Here is a 20,966-nt window from a genome sequence, read left to right as displayed (position 1 = left end):
AGTGGTTTATTTTTATCTCAAAGAAAATATGCGGCCGAGATCATTGACCGAGCTGGCATGTCATCGTGTAAGCGATCTCCTCCTATTCCATTTTTTTCAAAATCGAAGCTCGGGGCTACTAGGAGCATATCGTTTGAGGACCCATCTCTTTATCGGAGTCTTGCAGGGGCACTGCAATACCTCACGTTCACAAGACCATATATTACTTATGCTATGCAACATGTATGCTTATTCATACATGACCCACATGATGAGCATATGAACGCTCTCAAACGCATTGTGCGCTACCTACGAGGTAATTTAGATTATGGTCTTCACCTTTATCCCTCTTTCACAACCATTCTTGTCTCATATACTGATGTTGATTGGGGTGGGGTGCTCCGATACACGGCGTTCGACTTTGGGTTATTATGTCTTTATGGGTGATAACTTGATCTTATGGTCCGCCAAACGTCAAGATACTTTGTCCCGTTCGAGTGCAGAAGCAGAATATCGAGGGGTTGCCAATGTGATTTCTGAGTCGTGTTGGTTGCGAAACTTGCTTTTGGAACTTCATTGTCCTATTCCACGGGTTATTTTGGTTTACTGTGATAATGTTAGTGCCATTTATCTGGCTGGTAATCCTGTTCAGCATCAACGCACTAAGCACATTGAGATGGATATATTTTTTATACGGGAAAAGGTGGCTCGTGGCTAGGTTCGAGTGTTACATGTCCCCTCTCGTTATCAGATTGCAGATATCTTCACCAAAGGCCTTCCGTTGGTGTTATTTGAGGATTTTCGGGATAGTCTTAGCATTCGGCGACCTCCCCCTTCGACTGCGAAGAATATATAAAAATATATTCTGACAGATTGTAACAAATTATATATATTTAGTTCCTAATATAGAGATATTTAGTTTATTTAGTTCCTAATATAGAGATATTTAGTTTCCTTAATTATAGTCTAATTATACTATTGTATTTGTGTATATAAACTATTGAGGTTAATGAAATAAATCAAGGGATTAATCTCTTTCATACTAGTTTATGGGGTAAGTTACTAGCTTTATAGAAACGAAATTGACACTTGTATAATGTGGAGGATATATTTATGAGTTGAATCAAAGTTTTATGTTTCCACTGAATCTACTTACAATTAATCGAATAGAAGAAAATATTTTTTTAGATTAATTAATTTCTCATAGTGTGTAAAAAGCTGCAAAAAAAATAATCTCCGCGTGATTTGTATCACCCATGTGAATGCATGTTATATCACTGACGTAACACTGATTTACGTCTTATTCTTTTATCATTGAAAGCATATATTTGGGTTGATGCATGCAACTGTACGCAAATTACATGTTGATGATCGAATTAGTCAACCTAATGCTTTCATAATTCTGATTGAGAAATTGATGAGTTAAGTATAATTGGTGGCGTACTTGTGTCACACTCACACCCAATCCAAAGACTCTCTCTCTATATATATATATAGTTAACACATGTACACTGTACAGCTGAATAAAATATCTCCACAAGAGTATATGAAACGCGAGGATGAAGTCTTCCTACTTCTTGGATCTCAAGACTATGATACGTACGTAACTTTAACTTAGATTTCACTTCACTAAGAATTAGTACTAAATTATATTCCTTGTGATTTTATCAACTACAATAATTATCTTCCATTTCGTCGTCCATACTTTCTGCATTGAATGACTCGCACATTTGCAAAACGCATTAAGACTTACGTATATATGGGCCTTAGTTCAGCGAGACTTACGTGGTTACTTTATTAATTAGGTAAAAAGAGTCGGAGTAGAATCAGTGAAGGAGATCATCAAATGTAGATGGATTCTTTTATCGCTCATGTTACTGGATACTAGGTGATGCATCGTAAAAATGGTAAAATTCCTTTCTCTGCACGGGTTATTTGGCTTTTGAAAACAGAAAAATATACCATCTATGTGCATGAGTCAGCTGAAGAGATAAAACATAAAGAATTGTATTTTTAGACTCAATATTCTTCAGAGTTTTCATCACACCTATCATTATCATTGCATAATTAAGTTTCATCTGTCCAATATAATGGCATGTTCGACCACTCCTTCCTTTTGCATTGACCCAGATTTCGGCAGCAACAACTGTTAGGACCAAAAATAATTAGGTGTCATGCGGAAGCTAGCAAAGCAAACCTTGAATGACCATGAGTAAGAAGACAAACGAGAAATATACCATAAGAGACACAAACATTTAACGTGGTTCGGTCAACTGACCTACGTCCACAAGAGGAGATGAGCAATCCACTATAAATATGAGAGTACAAATAATCGAGAGAAATAACCTCACACAATTCACTCGGAATAAAAAGAGGTTCACACAAGTGTTAACGTAACACTTGTGTCTCACCGTTTCTCCCCCTACACAAAACTCTCAAAGCCCCTAGGACTACATTGTGAATGCTACTAAGTTAGAAGGAATAAGCCTCTATTTATAGAGTCATTAACCTTTTCCTATAAGAAAAAGGACTAGCCAAATATGGAGACATTGTGTTTTTCTTTTCCTAAAAGGAAAACCTAATTATACAAGGAAAGTCAAGGCAAACCCAACAACAACCATACAATATTATCTACTTTGATTGATAGCTCACCTTCCTCCTTTTTTCCAGCTCTTATTTGATGAGTTTTTTCATTTGGTACGTATATTATAATAAAAACATATGGATAATATTTGTTACAACAAAGTTATAAACGCAATACAGATATAGATTAATTATAATCACTAGGAATTGATGTATATATCACAAATACAATAAATTGTACAGTTGAAAATAAAATCAATAAAAAATATATTTAGACTGAGGCGCGGATATCTTGCTCTCTTTAAAGAGATTCAAGTCCACTGCGGTATAGTCTACACTGATCCAGCAGTATATCTTTTGACTTGTTTCCTCTAGGATACAACAACCCAACGACGTTGTGTGACTCAAACAACTCTGAATTAGTTGAAGAGTTCAAAGCTACACCAAAAGAACACCTTCCTTCAACATATAATTACTCTCTTTTGTATAGTGAATTAGTTGAAGACTTAGAAGATTTCTCTTTGTCTCAGCTCTCTCTTTCACTACACTAATCACAATAAAATACCTCTCATCTTTTCTCACACTATTTCTCTTGTTTTTAAAACAAAGTAAGACTATACTATTTATAGGTGAAGAATTCTTCCTTACCATAAATAGAAAGATAATGGACATTACATTGGATAAATGAATGACCCAATAAATACATAAATTACAAGGTACAATGATAAAATAAAGAGTGAAATAATGTGTTAGTGGTTATAAAAATTACTAACAACTAATCTCATTAGAGTGTAAAAAGGCACAAAGTAATGGCCACCAACGAACAAAAGATGTGTTGCACCAAATGAGAGGATTATTTCTAACTTCATCTTACATTTATAATATTAAAATGTAAAGGACCAACACCAGGAAACACAAATTAAAAGTGAAAAGTAGAAAGAAGCAGCAAATAACGACTGACAGTCCTTAAAAGAAAACTGAGAAAGTTAACAGGAGAGGAAGAAGGACAGAAATCACACCAGATAATAGAATGGGGATAGATGAGAAGCTCTGAGAGAGACCGGAGAAGAAGGACAGAAATCACATCAGCAACGTGTCTGATTGGCTTGTCGCTTTGCAATCTTTTATGCTTGGATTATGGTGAGATAATTGGAGTTTCTGTCTTTAATTATAGATTTCGAGTTTGAGCATATGAGGAAGCAAAAGTCTTGTTAAAAGTATTGCCTTCAAATATGAGCATTGATGTACAAATTCAAATTTTAAATATCAAATAAATACAAAAAATAATACTAATAAAATGTAATTTTATCAAATATTTCTCCTACAATGAAACTTGTAATCCTAATCTCGTTAATTAGTCATTCTATCAATTACTTACCTATTAAAAAAATGAGTAAATTCACCTAATTAAAAATGAGGCCTAAAGTACAAAGGTTAAAATATTTAATTTTAGATGCACCTTAGGATATTGTTTTTACAAATAAAAAAATTATACATATTCTAAAAATAATAGTATCGCATAAAATGAGAAAATGGAGTATTTGTATATGATTCTCATCTCGAACTCAAAATATGATTATTCTAAGAACCATACTTGTGATAATATAAAAATCACCACTCCATTTATCTCAACTTGGTTGACACTTTCTGTTCGTGGAGAATAAATTTAATTCTAGCTAAGTAATTGGAGTTAGTCTAGATTATTAATTCATTTTTAAATATTCCTAAATTAGGCATACAGTTGCATAATAAGTTGCAATGTTTTCTCATGACAAATAAGTATATTACATTTTAATTCAAGTCAATATTTGAACTTTACATAAGCTAAAAAAAAAGTGTTAAAAACATTTTAGGACAGAGATCAGCAACCTTAAATCTTAAAGCAGATTTTGACTAATGACCACAATCCACAATGTTCAAACCTCCAAAGATAATGCATTAGGCCAAAACAAGAAATTCTTTTCAGACATGGACTGCTTCTACCCAACCCCATTTGCTCATAAGACAGGCTGCCATTTTTGTCCTCGTACATAGTAAGGCGGAATGCATCAATAGCCCCTTAAAAGTTTGCATCAACTTTTACTTAAACATCTTAATTAAGTTTTGTTCATTTTAGATACCTCAAGTAAGACCCTGATGTGTCATTTTGACACTTTGTGCTGACTTGGCACATTACGTATTCTGCATCCATTTTGAGTGCGTGAAGAGCGTTTTCTTTTAAAAAATATATATATTTTTTTCTGGTTCTTCTTCTTCTCCATTTTCTAGCTACCATTTTTCATCCATGTTGAAATAGATTTGATGATACCAAATATAAAACGAATTGTGTTAAATAGAATTTTGTTCTACCTCTCATCATTGTCCCCAACCTCATTGTTACTACGAGCTCAACTTTTTTTTTATAATAATAAATTATATATGTATTAAAGCATTGATTTTTGACTTGCATAGACTCAAAAATCCAACAAAAAAAAATCCAGAAAAATATCAAGCAAATGCACTACCACATTTATCAAATCAAACATTCAAATAATTTCTTATCTCACAACACTCACAAAGTGACAAAAACAAACAAAAAAAGTTTTCTTCTTTAACACATTTCGGAGGGGGAGGGTGGGGGGTGGTGATAGAGAAGACGATATGGGTGGGGAGGGGTTAGGGTTCGGGGGTGGATGGGGAGGTGGGGGTAGTGTAGAAGACGATGTGAGGTGGGGTTGTGCTTCTCATATTATATTTTATTTTGAAAAAATAGTTAAATTCTTTTTTTTAATTATTTGGATTAAAAAAGATGTCACGTGTCGTTGAGTCATTGACCCTTATTTTCCTACTCAAAATTCATTACTATGTTACATGTCTTCATTTAATTCGTCACTTTGACACATCATCAACAAGTGCATTACACACACTTTAGATATTTGGGTGATTGTAAAAAAAGTATCAAAATGACACATCGAGACCTTACTTGAGGTGTCTAAAATAAACAAATCTTAGTTGAGGTATCTAAATGAAAATTAGTGTTAACTTTAAGGGAGCAACAATGAGTTCCGCCTATTATTAACGTTAACAACTCAACAGCCCATCTTCAATTAGTGAAAAAGAAGTAAAAGGGTAAAGATGGAAAAAGAACAAATACCCATACCCTCATCTACCGATCATCTAAGGCTATTAATTCTTGATTTTTTTCCATAGAATTTGTGTATCTAGTAAGCTCAAATCCAAATCCGTAAACTAAAGTTCCAATTTTTTTCATCAGTTATTTGATGATTCATTTTCCCCCCTTTTCAGAAAATTAATGGTTTTCAAGAAACTTGTAGTGATGATGATGGGTTGTCTAGGATGTGTTGGTCAGCCCACAGAGCCTTCTACTGAGAAAACTGAATCCAAATCACTTATTGATGAATCAGTTGTTTTCACTTCACCTAGAGTCAAACTTGGTGATGGCAGATATCTTGCTTACAGAGAAAGAGGGGTACCAAAGAACATATCCAAATACAGAATCATCATTGTTCATGGCTTTGGCAGTTCCAAAGAAATGAGCTTTATGGCTTCTGATGTATGTAGATTCTGTTCCTCTTTTTAATTTTTTTTTATCTGTATATATACCACACTTTCTTGATTTTGAATCTTACTTTCCCCAGTTTGAGACTGATAATTAAGCATTAATCTGCTAGAGAATTGTGAATTTGGTATCAATATCATAGATTTGAAGAGAAAGGGTTGAAATAAATAGATCCATAAATGGGTTGTTTTTTCAAGAACAATTGAACTCGGCATTACCTGGTTACAACTACTGTTTACTGTGATAATTGATTTGACTTCAAGGCAGAATAAGTTATTGAAAATCTCTTCTGCTTTCTGCTATGTCGCTCGGATCCTCAAAAACTGCACTACTTTTGGAGGATCCGACATGCATCTCGCTATATTTTTGGGGAGTCCGAATAAGATAGGTTTTGTGGTTACCATATTTAGATTCTTTTTTCATTTTAAGTTAAAATTTTAAAAGGAGGGATCTAGAAATTGTGTTCTTTTTGTGCTGAAGAGATGTTATTCTTGAATTAGCTTGTCTAAAATGTTAAATGTCTAGTTTAGAATGATCTAATAGTACTCTAGTTGCCAGGAACTCCTGGATGAATTGGGGATATACCTTTTGATCTTTGATAGAGCTGGATATGGAGAGAGTGATATAAATTCAAAAAGGTCGCTTAAAAGTGAAGCGTCTGATATTGAAGAGCTAGCTGATCTGTTGGAACTAGGATCCAGATTTTATGTAATAGGTGTGTCTTTGGGATGTTACCCGGCTTGGAGTTGCATCAAGCACATACCTGGAAGGTAAGAGAACTAATTCGAGAGCTATTAGCTTGTTCGCTTTGCCGGTTAAGATTTAGGCCTATTAGATTTTACTTTTGAAGTATAATTCATTGCAGGCTTGCAGGTGCTGCTCTCGTCGTCCCCTTTGTCAATTATAAATGGCGCACATTGCCAAATGATCTAGTGAAGGATGATTACAGGAAACAACTCTGTCGATGGGTAATTTGGATCACACGTTATGCTCGGGGGCTACTACATTGGTGGTTGACTCAGAAAGTTTTCCCATCAGCGTCTGTTCTTGATGGAAATCCTCAATTTTTCTGCGACAGAGACTTGGAAGTCTTGAAGAATACACCGGGATATCAGTTGTTCACTCAGGTAACATTCTATTCAGACAAAACCACAAAAAAGAACACATTTTGTTTGATCTGCTGTATCAGGATTGTTATTCTGGTTGTTGGCAGTAAAAAAACACTACACGTTTGGCTTCCGTAAATATGGTAAATTTAATCAGATGCTGTACTTTAATTTACAGGATGGCCTAAAGGACCGAAGTGTATTCGACTCCCTTTGTAGTGACATTATTGTAGCTTTTGGAAAATGGGATTTTAATCCTTTGGAGCTAACTGACCCGTACCCACAAAACGAAAGCTCGGTTCACATCTGGCAAGGTGTCAAAGACAAAGTTGTGCCTGTTCAATTACAAAGACACGTCTCGCAAAGGCTGCCCTGGATTCGATATCATGAAGTTCCTGATGGTGGCCACTTGCTTGTATATGACACTGCAGTGTGTGAAGCTGTCTTGACATCACTTTTGGTTGGGGAAGATCCTCCATTATACAGGCCAAAGTTAGCAGATCACTAAGTATTTATTCCCTGTAAGTAAATTGGTTTCTTGAAATTAATTAATACAAGTGTGATTGATTTGCATTGTTTTCATAAACTTTTTGAGGCATTTCAACTGTACTAGACGTAAGATATTGAAACATAAAAGGAAGGGAGGAAGAGGGAAGGATATCTTTAAGGCGACAAGACTTGCTATTAGGGGTATCAGCTTTCATTCAAAATCTTGTCAAAGAATGATCGACACCTCGTTTGAACCTCTCTTTCTCTCCTATATCTAAGCTGAAAAAGAAGCTAAAGGGATTGAATCTTGTAGATCTGCTGTTGCAGATTCATCAAGTTGGATGCATACTGCTTACTGTTTGTTAAAAAAATTATGTTTTTACTTGTTTTCATCTAAGGTACATCGACCGCAACACAACAGAAATCAAACTCCAGTATGCAGATTGCTAGGATACTATGTTTGACAGTTTTAAATCTTTTTGTATGTATTCAAGAAGAATTAAGACAGATAAAGGGACTTGGTTGAGCTTTTCTGCAAATAGATAACTTCATTCTTGAATCTTGATTCTTGTGTATTTCTGTCTGTTAATCAAGTAGGAAGTTTCCATCATTGGGAAACAGACATGTTCCACGAAGGTTTCTTTTTATGAGAAGAGATTCCCTACGAAAAGAAAATTAAAAACCTTAAAATGTTATGTGCCTTAAAATCTGACACGCAAACTATACAAACCACTTCACTCCCTTTGACATGTTCTTAAAGCATAGAGTTATGTTTTACATAATGATTCTGTAAAAAACACTAAGACTAAGTATACTCACGTGATCGGCAACTCGACTGTTTAATAGGATAATACGAAAGTGCTGCGCATGCACTGATGTGACTTGCAAATAACAACATATGCTAATAATGCTATATAGCAATATACGCGACACTCGACTATCAAGTCACCTAAAAATTAATTTGTACCTTTCAGATAACTCATTGTATTAGGTATTGTAACAGTTGAAAACCAATTACATCTTTTAAGTTGCAACTTTGCTTTTAAAAATTACGTGAATTGACAAACATTACTAGTATATTATTTAATATAGTTATAATTTCACATAATTATGAATCGCGGCTACAATTTCATAAAATTTGCTATTCTACAAATCTGGGGGCTCATATACAAATCTAGAAGCGAATTTAGGGGCTCATATACAAATCTCTAAAACAAATTTGTATTTTCTTTTGTATTTGTATATTTCGGGGCTCACATACAAATTTGTGGAGACTCATATACAAATCTCTAAATTATTGTATTTGTATACAAAGCGAATTTAGGGGCTCATACACAAATCTCTAATGCAAATTTATATTTATATATATAATCTCTTTGAAATCCCTATTTATATAATGCAGCGAGATATATACAAACGGAAAAATTCAATTTGTATAATACAACGAGAGTAGTGCCACTCAACCTATCCTCAAGAGAGAAAACTTTAAATATCTTGGATCTATCATCCAGAGTAGTGGGGACATCGACGATGATGTCACGCATCGCATTGGGGCAGCATGGACGAAGTGGAAGCTTGCCTCTAGAGTCCTGTGTGATAAGAAGGTACCACATAAACTTAAAGATAAGTTCTATAAAATGGTGGTTAGGCCGTCGTTGTTATATGGTACGGAGTGCTGGCCAGTCAAAAACTCTCATGTTCAAAAGATGCATGTTGTAGAGATGAGGATGTTGAGATGAATATGTGGTCATACTAGGAGTGATAAGATTATGAACAAATGGTCTTTGTGGCAGACAAGATGAGAGAAGCGAGACTGAGATAGTTTGGGCATAAGAGGTGCAAGCGGTTGGATATGGGGGTTTTATGAAATGGTAAGGATAGACCAAAAAGGTATTGGGGAGATATGATTAGATAGGATATGACGCAAATTCATATCACCGAGTACATGACCTTAGACAGAAAGGAGTGGAGGTCGCGTATTAGGGTAGAAGGCTAGCAGGGGTAGAATGTTGTCTTGCTCTGTGACGGTTTAGGGTTGACCTTAGGTCTAGGCGTGCCAGTATAGTTGTGTTGGTATTGCCCTTTGATTATCACTTTATTTTGCTATTGGTATTGTTCTTATCTTATAGAATTTGCATCTTTCAAAAATAGTCTCTTTATCTCCTTGAGGTAGTGGTAAGGTTTGCATACATTCTACCCTCTCAGACCCCACGTTTGGGATTTTACTGGGTATGTTGTTGTTGTTGATATTATAATGCGGTGAGATATAGAAGCTTAAATTAGCATAGCAACTGAAACTATAGCTATGAAACCTAATTATGTTTCAAGTCTTTGCTATTTTTGAAAGTTAATTGAACTCCTCAAATTTTGGACTGGGCTGAGTTGTTACATCGTCAAACTCGCAACGGCTGGATGGACCGACCTTTTTGACGGCCCAATGGATCGTTTGCTCAAATAATTTGCAGCTATCCATTTTTGTTATTTCCATCGCAGAGGATTTGTCGGTAACAATTCACTTGCCATGAATTATTGTGTCAAACTTATTAATCAATCAGCAATAGAAAAATGAAATAAAACTTATTCGCTCCAATTTTTTCCCTTTCTTTAGTTATTTTAATTTTATTTCTGTAATAATGGGTTGTTGGGAATAGTGAAAGTTGATTAAGTAACGTAGAATTTGTTTACTCCTATCTGTTTGTCCTTGTGTATTTGTTTAATTTGAAAAATCTGGTGAGCTGCTTCAATCATATTTGTTCAATATTCCATTTATAAAAAATGGCAAAATAAATAAATAAATAAATAATGCACTAGATCATTCTACTATTAGGTGAATAAGTACCACTAGATTTCCTCTCTCGAGTCAAGTAGTTGACATTTGACAATAATTAAGGACTTAACAATTTATTTTATACATCAAAATTGTTGAAATGCTTACAAATGTTCAATGATTAGCATTTAGCCTCGACAAAATGTAATAAAGACAGTTAATTAGTAATTATCACATTTGTAACTTAATTAAGTAATGGTCTGTCTTGGTCCTAACTCAACCTCAAAAACTTGAGAGACTGCTCAAGCCATACTAATGTAGCTTCTTTGTATGCTTTCGCCGCCCGTTATCATGAAAACTGTGGTTAGAATTTCCAGATTTGGGAGTGTTAACGCCGAGTGTCGTGCACTTGTGTATGTGATGCAAATGAACGTCTACGAAAAAAGCTTTCCGCTCCTCGTTTTGAGACATTATGGCTTAGGAGTCGGCCCGTTGGTCAAAGGAAAGGGAAGGTCCTGCTTCCAGGACGGAGTCGTATGACGCGAGAGTGTCACGTACGGGGCTCGAACCCACAACTTTCGCCTTGACAGGACAGTGCTAGGACTCTTTCATTACCGATGTAGGTTCATCCCATTCATCATCATCTGGCCCTCAGGGCGTGCACGGTCAGAAATTATTCGGACCTACATGGCATGGACAATCTATCCGAGGACTCTGATTTTGATATCATATTAAATGAGTATTGAATTTAATCCGAACCCAAAAACTAGCTCAAAAAAAAAAGAATTGTCCAAGTCACATTAAGAAAGTGCAGAATCCCTTTCATCACCCAGATAGGATTAATTATTCATCCCATTCATCATTTCTTTTCTTCCCTCTAGAATTCAAAAATGAATGCAGGCTGCAGAAAATTGTGATGCCTAAAATTGAGAGCATAAGTAACAATAATATTGTTCGCTTTGGCCCAATAATTTTTGCCGACTTGTTTCCAAACTCATTGTCGAGTCTAAAAGAGCACTGCATGCACATGTTGGTTTGAGTCTCCTTATCTTCAACTCGTGAATTCTATAGTAGAATAAGACGGAACAAATGTAACCTTGAGATTTTTAGGTTTGAACTTTATTATTAATAATACAAAATTAGTCGACTTAGAAATTTAAACTGAGCGTGCTCTCAAGTAATAAGGCAACTGATTTTTAGGTTTGAATCCTTCCGTCCGAGAATATATATATATATATATATATATATATATATATATCTGTTCTTGCCTTTACGTATTTAGGTTAAAGACCTACGTTTTAGTTGAAACATCAACGTTGGCGCTGTTTTGTTTTTAACTAGCTAAGTAGTACTTTAGGACCACCATAACAATAAGTACCAATTAAAGAACCATTTTACATATCATTAAGGCAAAACCTAATTACTAAAACGACATGTTATCTTAATAAGAAAGATTTGGTCATAATCATTTGGTTGTATACAAACTACTAGTAAGCGAAAGCACGCGGATAATGACAGGAAATGCATCTTGAGTTTCCCATTTAATTAAGTATATTTTCGTAGTTTAATTCAAAATCCTTATGGCAATCAAAAGTAGTGGAGTATTTAAGTATAAAAATGATTTCCTAAAATAATTTAAAATGTTTATCATTTCCTAGAACTTTTCCTAAAAAGGCTCTATTTATTTTTCAAAAATTTTCTTATTTTCATTACTATTATTAATTTTGTTCTCCTGCTTTCTTGTTTTTAGATTTTATTATTATTTGTTGTTTTCTTTGCTTAGTTATCGTATTATTTATTGTTGCTACTATTTTTTTCTCTATTATTTTTTACCTGACTTCTTCTCTATTGTATTTTCTTTTCATACTGATTATTTTAATATATTTTAGCAGAGCCAAGGATACATCAAAAACAACTTTTTTACCTTCACAAGATATGAAGAAGGTTGCGTACATATCGCCCTCATCAAATTCTACTTGTGAAATTACACTGAATGTATTATTATTGTGCCGTTATTGATACTACGATACAATGTTTTTCGAAATATGAGTTAACGTAACAAAAAAATTGACAATTTCTTGAACCTTGAAGCGTCATAGCAAGTTGAAAATCTATTTGGATAGTCACTATCTTCCTTGTCACCAACCCAAGAGTTGATGAAATTTATTTTGAAACGAAAAAGATAAGGAAAAAAAGGGTTTAGATAAAGCAAGTATGCAACTAACTTCCTCATATTCATGGGAGTGGATGAATTAGGTATTCCTAGCAACTAATTTTTGCGTTTTTTCTTTCCCAATGAAGAATCCACATGTCGTTACGTGTGTGCCATACTTGTATATACAATTCCTCCTCTCTCTCTTTTTTTCATATTTCCGTCTGCTATTTAATATTTATATTAGGGCTTGAATAAATTTGGATTCACATATTGCAGAATTCATTTTTTTGGGACGATGCTCCCAATAGAAATTTTTTCCATTTCAAGGGAGTTCGAACCCGAAATTCTGGTTAGAGATTAAAAAAATAAAATTCAATCCCCCCAGTTACAGGATCTAATCCTCCACGAAAAGTCAGAAATTTCGCATATTTTGACCAATTCAAGGTGAAAAATGGGGTTGCTCAATCTCACCACAACTTATATTAGTATATATACAATCTCCTTATTCCACCCCTCTCACCATATATGTCTTTTATACTTGTATAGTAAAACCTCGATAAAGTAATATTCGATAAAATAATAATCTCGCTAAATGAATACTTTATTCCGGTTCCAACTTGGGCCAGTTATATTAAAATAATATTATCGCTAAATGTATTAGATGATAATTAAAAATAAAGTATTAAAGGTCCAGAAAAAATATAAAGTAATAATTACTAAAATACATCAACAATTTATAAATATTTAATTAGTCAATAATACTAAATCAATAACTATTTCTTTTTAAAATATAATTTTATAGTTGATTGTTTTTTCTTCCCACCAAAACCAAAATTAATCTCATCCTTAACTGTTTTTCATCTTATTTGACAAATACTCTACCGACCTTTAGAGAGTGTGCGATATTGTTGATTGACTAATAGTCAAATCAAACTTTTGTTTCACCTATGCTTGCAAATCTTTTTGGCTAATAGTTGGATTCTCTTTCTTATGCTCACATATTGCGTTCTTATTTTATTGGTTAAAGATGATTTTTATACGTCTTTCAAATGATGAGAAGACACTATACTTGAATTATGATTTTTAAACATCTAACTTTTTCCTTTTATAGTTAACATATAATCTCTTCATATTCTATATACATGAATACAATTAGAAACATTAAATTTCACTATATTCGTTTAGCTTTTCAAGATTTAAATAATAAATATAAAAAGACTACACTTTTTTAGTTTTCTAGATTTAAATTTTTGAAATTCTTAATTCAAATATTTTTTTTCTTTCTTATGGCACATACTACAAAATACTCTCTAAAATAAATAAATATTTTATCAATAAATAAATATTTTATGCATTTATCGATAAACTAATAATTTCGATAAATAAATTTTTTTCCAATCTTAAACATATGCATTTATAGAGGTTTTACGGTATATGCAATCTCCTCTACTCCCTGGATCGCCATATATTTTTTCCTCGTGCATACTTTGTTTAATGTTCTATTGAATATTTATTGATTATCTTCCAATTATCAGATAATTCGATCTATCATATGCAAGTTCTCTCCCCAATTTTATATTAAATTATACACAACTTGATAGTCTCTTCATGCACACCAAGAGCAAGTCACCCTCTCAATTAGCATATCATATATCTTCCATTTGCAAAAGACAATTTTATCCAACTAATATATAATTTGCTTCTTTTTTTCTTTCTTTAATTTGTCCCTTCCTCCTTAAAATAATGTTCTAACCACTTCATAGAAATGAAGAACCACCAAATATCTTCCTAAAATACTTCAAATAAAGACAATAATATTGAGTCAGCTTCATCCCTTATCACCAATTTCCAATTCTCTCGTCATTTAATATTCCACAAATAAATAACGATGCTTAATATAAATATCGTATTATCTCGCAGTTATTGCTCAACGAACGTTTTCTATATGTGATAAATAATCTTGATTATAATACCAAAATAATTTGATTTTGGACCAACAGACCCTAAAAGTAACTTCCTCTTGCACATAATCTTGATTCCTTACATTTACATGATAACTTAATCATAATATCAAGAAGCTAACAACAAAATGGAAAAAAAAAATCTACTCAACTAATTAGGTAGCTCTGAGGAATACAAGTTGATCATCATGAAGAGATTTATCTGGCTCATAAGAATGACATGATCAGAAATTTGAGAAGTGGTTCTGAGAAGGTTGTACCATTTGTAATCCCGTTATTGTTTGACAAGAATTATCATCCGCGATCAGTGTCCTAAACCATATGATAATTAAAATAAGATTACAATTAATCATACTAATTAATTCGAAATACATCATTTCTTTCTGTGTAAATGACAAAAACATTTTATTTAATTATAGAATCTTACTCTCGTGGACGAGATAGCCATAGAGAACTTAGAGCTCGTAGTCGACCATAATATTCTCCGATCACCAAGAAACATCTGGCTGCTTGCCTAACTGTCAATATTCTGTGTAATTGATGCAATGTTTGTTGTCTCAAATTATCAGCCTGGAATTATGAACAAAAAAGAAGTGATCATCATTAGCCGCCTATGCCTCATACTCAAATAAATTGCGGTCTACTGTATGAATGCTTACTGTGCCAAATGATATAGACAATGGAGACAAAAAATTGATTAATGAAATATCTAAATCAAAATTAAAAAATCAATTAGAAGTTTGAAATGGACCCGTAATTGTCAGGCACCCAGGACATAATCCTTAAACAATGTTTTAAATGGTTGAACGATTGAAACCTTCAAATTGTCTTGTATAGTTGTATTGAGATAGCGTTGGAATATTCCAATCATTAAATAAGTCGTAATAGTATTTTGTCCATTATTTGAAATAAAGTACTAATACGTTGACATATTTTTTGTAATTTGTTTTAATTTCCTGATAGCTCTAGTATGGCTTCTATTGGAACATGCATCACTTTTGGATAGGTATATAGTTAAGTAAAATATAATAATAATAATAATAATGACTATGATCTTATCAAGCATGCGTGCATCCTTTATCTACAAATGGTATAATTGAAGCAGGTTGTTGCAATGAACAGAAAACCAGAGTATTTTCGTCCTCGGATGTGCATGATATGCAGTGGCGGAACGTGGAAGGGAGTCCACCGCTTGAAAATCACATTTTTGTATATACATCATATATAACATCAAAATTTTATTCTATGTATATATAGTAAATGATGAACCGATGCAACTCGTATATACGCAACTGATGATATGGATTTCAAATGAAAAGGAAACATAAGAAGTCAATAGGTAGAAACTTAATGTATGTACTTCAAACATTTTAAACTTAATATAGTTTGAGTCAAGAACAGTAGGTCAAAGGGACGATGATATATGCACTAAAAATCCACATATATAATCATATTAGAAAAAAACGAATATTGTAAACAAATATAGGATTAATGTTACCTGACGAACAAATCCTTCAAGATTGGAGAGTTTCCCCAATGCAAGAGCCATATGATGCATTCCATCATGGAGAGAAGCAGTGGCAACTGTATCAATTAAAGATTGTTGTAGTTGTTCCAGTCCCTGTGAAAGAGCTTCCTCTGCCTGTTGGGAAGATTGCTGGAGGCTGTATATTCCAACTACTTGTTGCTCTGTTAAAGGGTCCAATTGTCCTATCAACATCTGCTCAATTTCACAAATGATCATAGTATGATTAGAACAACAAAAGTAAATTCGTCATGGGCATAGTATAATTTTACTAGAAGAAAGATAATCTAATAGATAATTACAGTTACTTTGCACAATACATGGAACTAGTTAACTGTAAAATAAAACAGACAATTTGCTATAACAGGTAAATTATACGATATTTCACCACCTAGACCATTCTTTTCCTTTAATGAAAGGACAATCTGTTAGGCGTTTGCCCTGACTTTCCTAATATAATTAGGTTTTCTTTTTTCTAAAAGGAAAACACAATGTCTCCATATTTGGCTAGTCCTTTTTCTTATAGGAAAAGGTTTATGACTCTATAAATAGAGGCTTATTCCTTCTAACTTGGTAGCATTGACAATGTATTGCTAAGGGGCTTTGAGAGTTTTGTGTGGGAAGAGAAACTGTGAGACAACTTGTGTAAACCTTTTTTTATTCCAAGTGAATTGTGTGAGGTTATTTCTCTCGATATTTTGTACTCTCATATTTATAGTGGATTGTTCATCTCCTCTTGTGGATGTAGGTCAGTTGACCGAACTACATTAAATGTTGTTTCTCTTTTGGTACATTTCTCGTTTGTCTTCTTAGTTATGGTCTTTCGAGATTTACGTTGTTAACTTTCGCAAGACACCTAATTATTTTTGATCCCAACACAATCTTTATTTGTCATATGTTTAAGAAAAACATATTTGCTTTGAACATAACAATATACAGTTTTATTTTTTTGCCTTTTCAAGAAAATTAACCAACTATAGGTCAGAGAATCAGTCCAAATCACTTACCTTGATAAGCTCAGAGGGCCTAAAACCACCCATCCAAAGGAAACAGCGTTCAGCGGGAGTTGTCCACATTCCAGTGATTAGGTGAAATACGTCAGATTTTGTTGCAACTCCTTTCAGGCTGAAAATTTCGTCGTAATGAGCAATGTATCCATCAACTATTAGTCTCAGATCACCATCTGATAAATGTGCTTGTAATGCAGTTCGAAGCTCGGTTATGTGCCTGTGATCATCATCCAACCACCTTGAATATTCCATGTCAAATATTGCAGCACCTGCAGCAAAAAATTGAACAATGCATATTCGTCACAGTGGTTTTTATTAAGGTTCTAATCTTAGCAAATGCATGGTGTTGGCATGTAAACAGTAATACCCTGCTAACTATTATTTTAGTAATCTTTCACTAATAGAATATGTGAATTAAATTAAAATCTCTAAAGATTTGTATTCTGTCAAATACAATTTCAACCCAAATACACTGGATTACTCTGATTTTCTACATAATAATGTCACACAGAGTACAAAAGAAAAAGACAAACTTTCTGTAGTCAAGCTCCAACTTGTTTTTGTCTGCTACTAGTAGCCAAGAATTACAAAGACTTGGCATGCAAAAAAATCTGGGTGCTGACTGTAGTCAAAACTCTGAACTATAATGAGTTAAAATGTACAGATAGGTAAAAATTCAATGTACAGTAGTAAAAGTTAAATTTATATTTCTTGGTTGTCCATAGATAATGGGTTGGCTGAGAAAATAAAAAGGGAAGCACGTGCAGTAAGCTCCCGTTATATCGCATTCGGGGAAGGGTCAAACCCAAAGGGTTTATTATATGTAGCCTTATTCTGCATTTCTACAAAAGAAATTTCCATAGCTAGAATCCGTGACCTCATGGTCAGATGACGGCAACTTTATCAACTACGCCAAGGATGTACAATAATAGTCCAAAACTTACCAGAGCTGATATTGGAACCAGCAGCAGTACCACCTCCCAAGAAAATCCCCTGTTTGCCACAACAATTAGCAGAAAAAATCTTTAAATAACCACTTGCATTTATAATTCTACTACAAAAAATATAAGTCATTGTCAAATATTATCAACCTGAGAGCTAGCCCTTTGAAGTTCTTGTTCTAGCTGAGAAAGTCTTATCCTACTTGTTTCTAGCTGTTGTACATAAGCCTGCACAAATGCAGATAATAATAATAATAATAATGTTCAATGCAAAGAATATTGACAGAGGAACTTGGCAGTATAAAAGACTTTCATAATGGAAAGCAAGAAAAACATTATACCTTTTTTCTTATCCTGCTTTTCTTTGCTGCTTCTCTATTTTGGGCTAAACGCCTCAATGTCTACGATAAACAAAATAGAAAAATAGTGGACTACTGTTTAATAATTTTAGAAGTTCCAATTAGGAAACAAGATAAATTAATTTTATGTTCTTGGCTAATGCAAATATGTGTGGTACCCCACCTTAGGATCAAGTACCCTCTCTGAGTTTGAAGCAGAATCCTTTTTCTACAAAGTATTAAAAGAAAAGCTAGTTATACTTATATATAGTAATGTTGTTTGATTATGTAGAAATATTCAATAAGAGAATAATTCAATAGCGTGAAGATAAATTTTTGTTAAGCAATTAAAAAGTAGTATAGCGTGTCAAATAAGGCAGATTCTTTTTTAAGACTTTAAGATTTTTGGACAGAATCAAAGTTGTAATTTTCAAACGATACCACTGGTGTCCAGGCATTTAAGAATAACATCTGATGATGTATACATGAGCTAATTCATTGTATCACCTGGTATTCTTGTGAATTTGTTTTTTTCTGGTTCCAAGAAAGATTTTAAAAACGTGAAGAACAAAGAGTTAACTACAGTTCTAGGGATAAGAGAAAATATAGGAGTATAAACAGGAGCTTAAACTACAGTAATGAATAGTGCATATTGGCGGGGGGGGGGGGACTATAAAAAGCACTGTAAAGATTCTCTTTTTTTTATGAGGATCTCAGAGAATCCTTCAGAAAACTGTGTCTTTGGTGTATTCAGTAGCAGTTGTTGGGATTTGTGATCGTTTCTATACAAACAGTGAAAGGAGTAAAAAGATTGCACCTTTTTTCCTGAGATCTTGGGATGTGATAATAGAAGAGGAGATAAAGTGTTGTGAGAAAAACCTTTTCACTGTTGGACTTGGAAGCTAGTTCAGTTTGTAAAACTCCTGTTCTTGGATTATTACTTGCCATATCTTGAAGCTGTTGATGTTGCTGTTCTTGAGATTTGTGTGTTATCTGAAGTTGATGGTCTGAAGATGCCTTTCTACTGATGGGAGATTCTGGCTCAAAATGGGCTTGAGCTCTACTTGAAAGTGAACCTGAATCAGTACTCTCTTCTCTTGATTTTGAGTTTTCCTATACGTAAAAAGACAAATCCAAGAAAAGAGAAGAGATTTAAATGGTGTGCAAAATCATCTTCACCTCCAGTATTTTGAGTAAACGTCCAAGCTTATATTGCACAAAGGACAATTTTAAAACAACATGGTCAAAGAAGGATAAGCATAAAAAGGAAAAAAATAAATATAATTAAGTACTCTTGGGGTCTGTTGGAATCTTATAGGCCAAGAAGGGAACATCTCCAGAGTTGCAGCAGGCTTGCCTGTGGCTGCTGCTTCATATAAAGCTGCACAGAATCAAAAAGCAAAATCTTGAAGGATCAGCATAAAAAGAGAACAAAAGAAAGAGAAAAAAGAAAAAAACTTTCAAACCATCATAAAGGTAGGAACCTAATCCCCTTTTCTTTTTTTCCTTTTTAGCTGCAGTTATGGAGTCAGTAAATCATGCAAGGAGTTCATGTTTCCTTGTTTGAAACCCCACGCCATTCAAGTCTTTTGCATAAGAATGATTACTATATTGGAAATAGTAAACCTCTTAATGAGGCTTCTATGGACTTATTCAAACACCCTTTGCTTCTTTGCTTGACAGTAAGGAGTTAGTTATACATTGCAAACGTCAGGAAAAAAAAGTATAGAGAGAAACAAAACCATACATGCTTTAGCTTCATTATTACTCATCTTAAATCCTTGCAGTACAAAAGCTTCTTCTAGCTCTCCAAAATCAAAACCAGATCCTTCTTGATTACCACTATAGCACAAAAAATAAAACAACTCATTTTAGAAGCTGAAATTAGATGTATCCTAAGGGAAAAATAGGAGCCAAAAAAACAGGATTTACTTACTTGGGTGTAGAATGGTACATGAAACTTGTGCTAGCAGGATTTAGCCCCCTAAAAACAGCATATGGCATATTGTGGCTATGGTGTGATGGTCCAGAGTCTGTCAAACCAGTCTCTCCAATTCCTTGACTCGCCATGCAAAAAACCAACCTTTCAGACCATTCTTGAACTTGTCAAAGAAAAAACAAAAATTCAAGAAAAAAGATGTTAGCTTTGAAGTAAATGAAAACCAAAGAAAAATGCTAGTTAAAGTTTTCACCTCAGTTTCTAATGGAATGATCTTCTCAAGGAACCAAATGAGAAATAGAGCAGTAAAGATCAAAGCTTTCTTGTCAAAGTATAATATATGTTGACATACACATAGACATATATACAAACAGCTAGGGTCCAGTTTATTGATCTTTTATTGGTCTTTCTTACTCTCCTTTTCTAACAAGAAATAATTAGTCTTATAGTTCTGTTTTCTTGGAGGGGGTAGCTTCTATTACTTATCTCCCTCATCCTGTTGTAATCAATTGTAATGATTATGAAATTTGAAACCTCATCTCATAGTACAGAAAATCTTGTCCTTGGCAGACCTGTTCTCTCAGGAATATATGTGGGGTTTGAAAAAAAATAAT

General features: G+C 33.6%; 2 protein-coding genes across 3 annotated transcripts; one reads left to right on the top strand and one right to left on the bottom strand.

Moving 5' to 3' along the window:
* Window positions 1-5,661: 5,661 nt before the first annotated feature.
* LOC129901031 (uncharacterized) lies at window positions 5,662-8,281 on the top strand. The gene is made up of 4 exons (XM_055976138.1): window positions 5,662-6,115; window positions 6,680-6,891; window positions 6,987-7,248; window positions 7,406-8,281. Exons 1-4 carry the CDS (start codon window positions 5,855-5,857, stop codon window positions 7,733-7,735), a joined length of 1,065 nt encoding a protein of 354 aa, XP_055832113.1. The 5' UTR covers window positions 5,662-5,854; the 3' UTR covers window positions 7,736-8,281.
* Window positions 8,282-14,619: 6,338 nt separating this feature from the next.
* LOC129901635 (transcription factor TGA9-like) lies at window positions 14,620-20,963 on the bottom strand. 2 transcript variants are annotated; one of them, XM_055976883.1, is made up of 13 exons: window positions 20,606-20,963; window positions 20,350-20,515; window positions 20,161-20,255; window positions 19,706-19,794; window positions 19,293-19,526; window positions 18,598-18,642; window positions 18,417-18,476; window positions 18,226-18,303; window positions 18,079-18,127; window positions 17,132-17,403; window positions 16,098-16,319; window positions 15,027-15,169; window positions 14,620-14,911 (listed from the first exon to the last, which is right to left on the bottom strand). In XM_055976883.1, the coding sequence occupies exons 2-13, from the start codon at window positions 20,481-20,483 to the stop codon at window positions 14,824-14,826; spliced, it is 1,509 nt and encodes a 502-aa protein (XP_055832858.1). In that variant the 5' UTR covers window positions 20,484-20,515; window positions 20,606-20,963; the 3' UTR covers window positions 14,620-14,823. The 2 variants fall into 2 exon arrangements, with proteins under 2 accessions (XP_055832858.1, XP_055832859.1); XM_055976884.1 differs by having other exon boundaries at window positions 20,350-20,509.
* Between the last annotated feature and the right edge of the window lie 3 nt (window positions 20,964-20,966).

This window comes from Solanum dulcamara, chromosome 8 (assembly GCF_947179165.1).
Source record: "Solanum dulcamara chromosome 8, daSolDulc1.2, whole genome shotgun sequence".
Classification (NCBI taxonomy): domain Eukaryota; kingdom Viridiplantae; phylum Streptophyta; class Magnoliopsida; order Solanales; family Solanaceae; genus Solanum; species Solanum dulcamara.
This window is presented reverse-complemented; position numbering and strand designations above follow the sequence as displayed.

Bases quoted from the DNA above. Each gene is read 5' to 3' on its own strand.
- LOC129901031 (XM_055976138.1), top strand. From the start codon at position 5,855: ATGGTTTTCAAGAAACTTGTAGTGATGATGATGGGTTGTCTAGGATGT. The intron at 6,116-6,679 runs GTATGTAGATTC...TCTAGTTGCCAG, and splicing joins TGAGCTTTATGGCTTCTGAT to GAACTCCTGGATGAATTGGG. The intron at 6,892-6,986 runs GTAAGAGAACTA...AATTCATTGCAG, and splicing joins ATCAAGCACATACCTGGAAG to GCTTGCAGGTGCTGCTCTCG.
- LOC129901635 (XM_055976883.1), bottom strand. From the start codon at position 20,483: ATGGCGAGTCAAGGAATTGGAGAGACTGGTTTGACAGACTCTGGACCA. The intron at 18,477-18,597 runs GTGGGGTACCAC...TGTTTATCGTAG, and splicing joins AGAGGGTACTTGATCCTAAG to ACATTGAGGCGTTTAGCCCA. The intron at 17,404-18,078 runs GTAAGTTTTGGA...TTTTTGCTGCAG, and splicing joins TGGTTCCAATATCAGCTCTG to GTGCTGCAATATTTGACATG.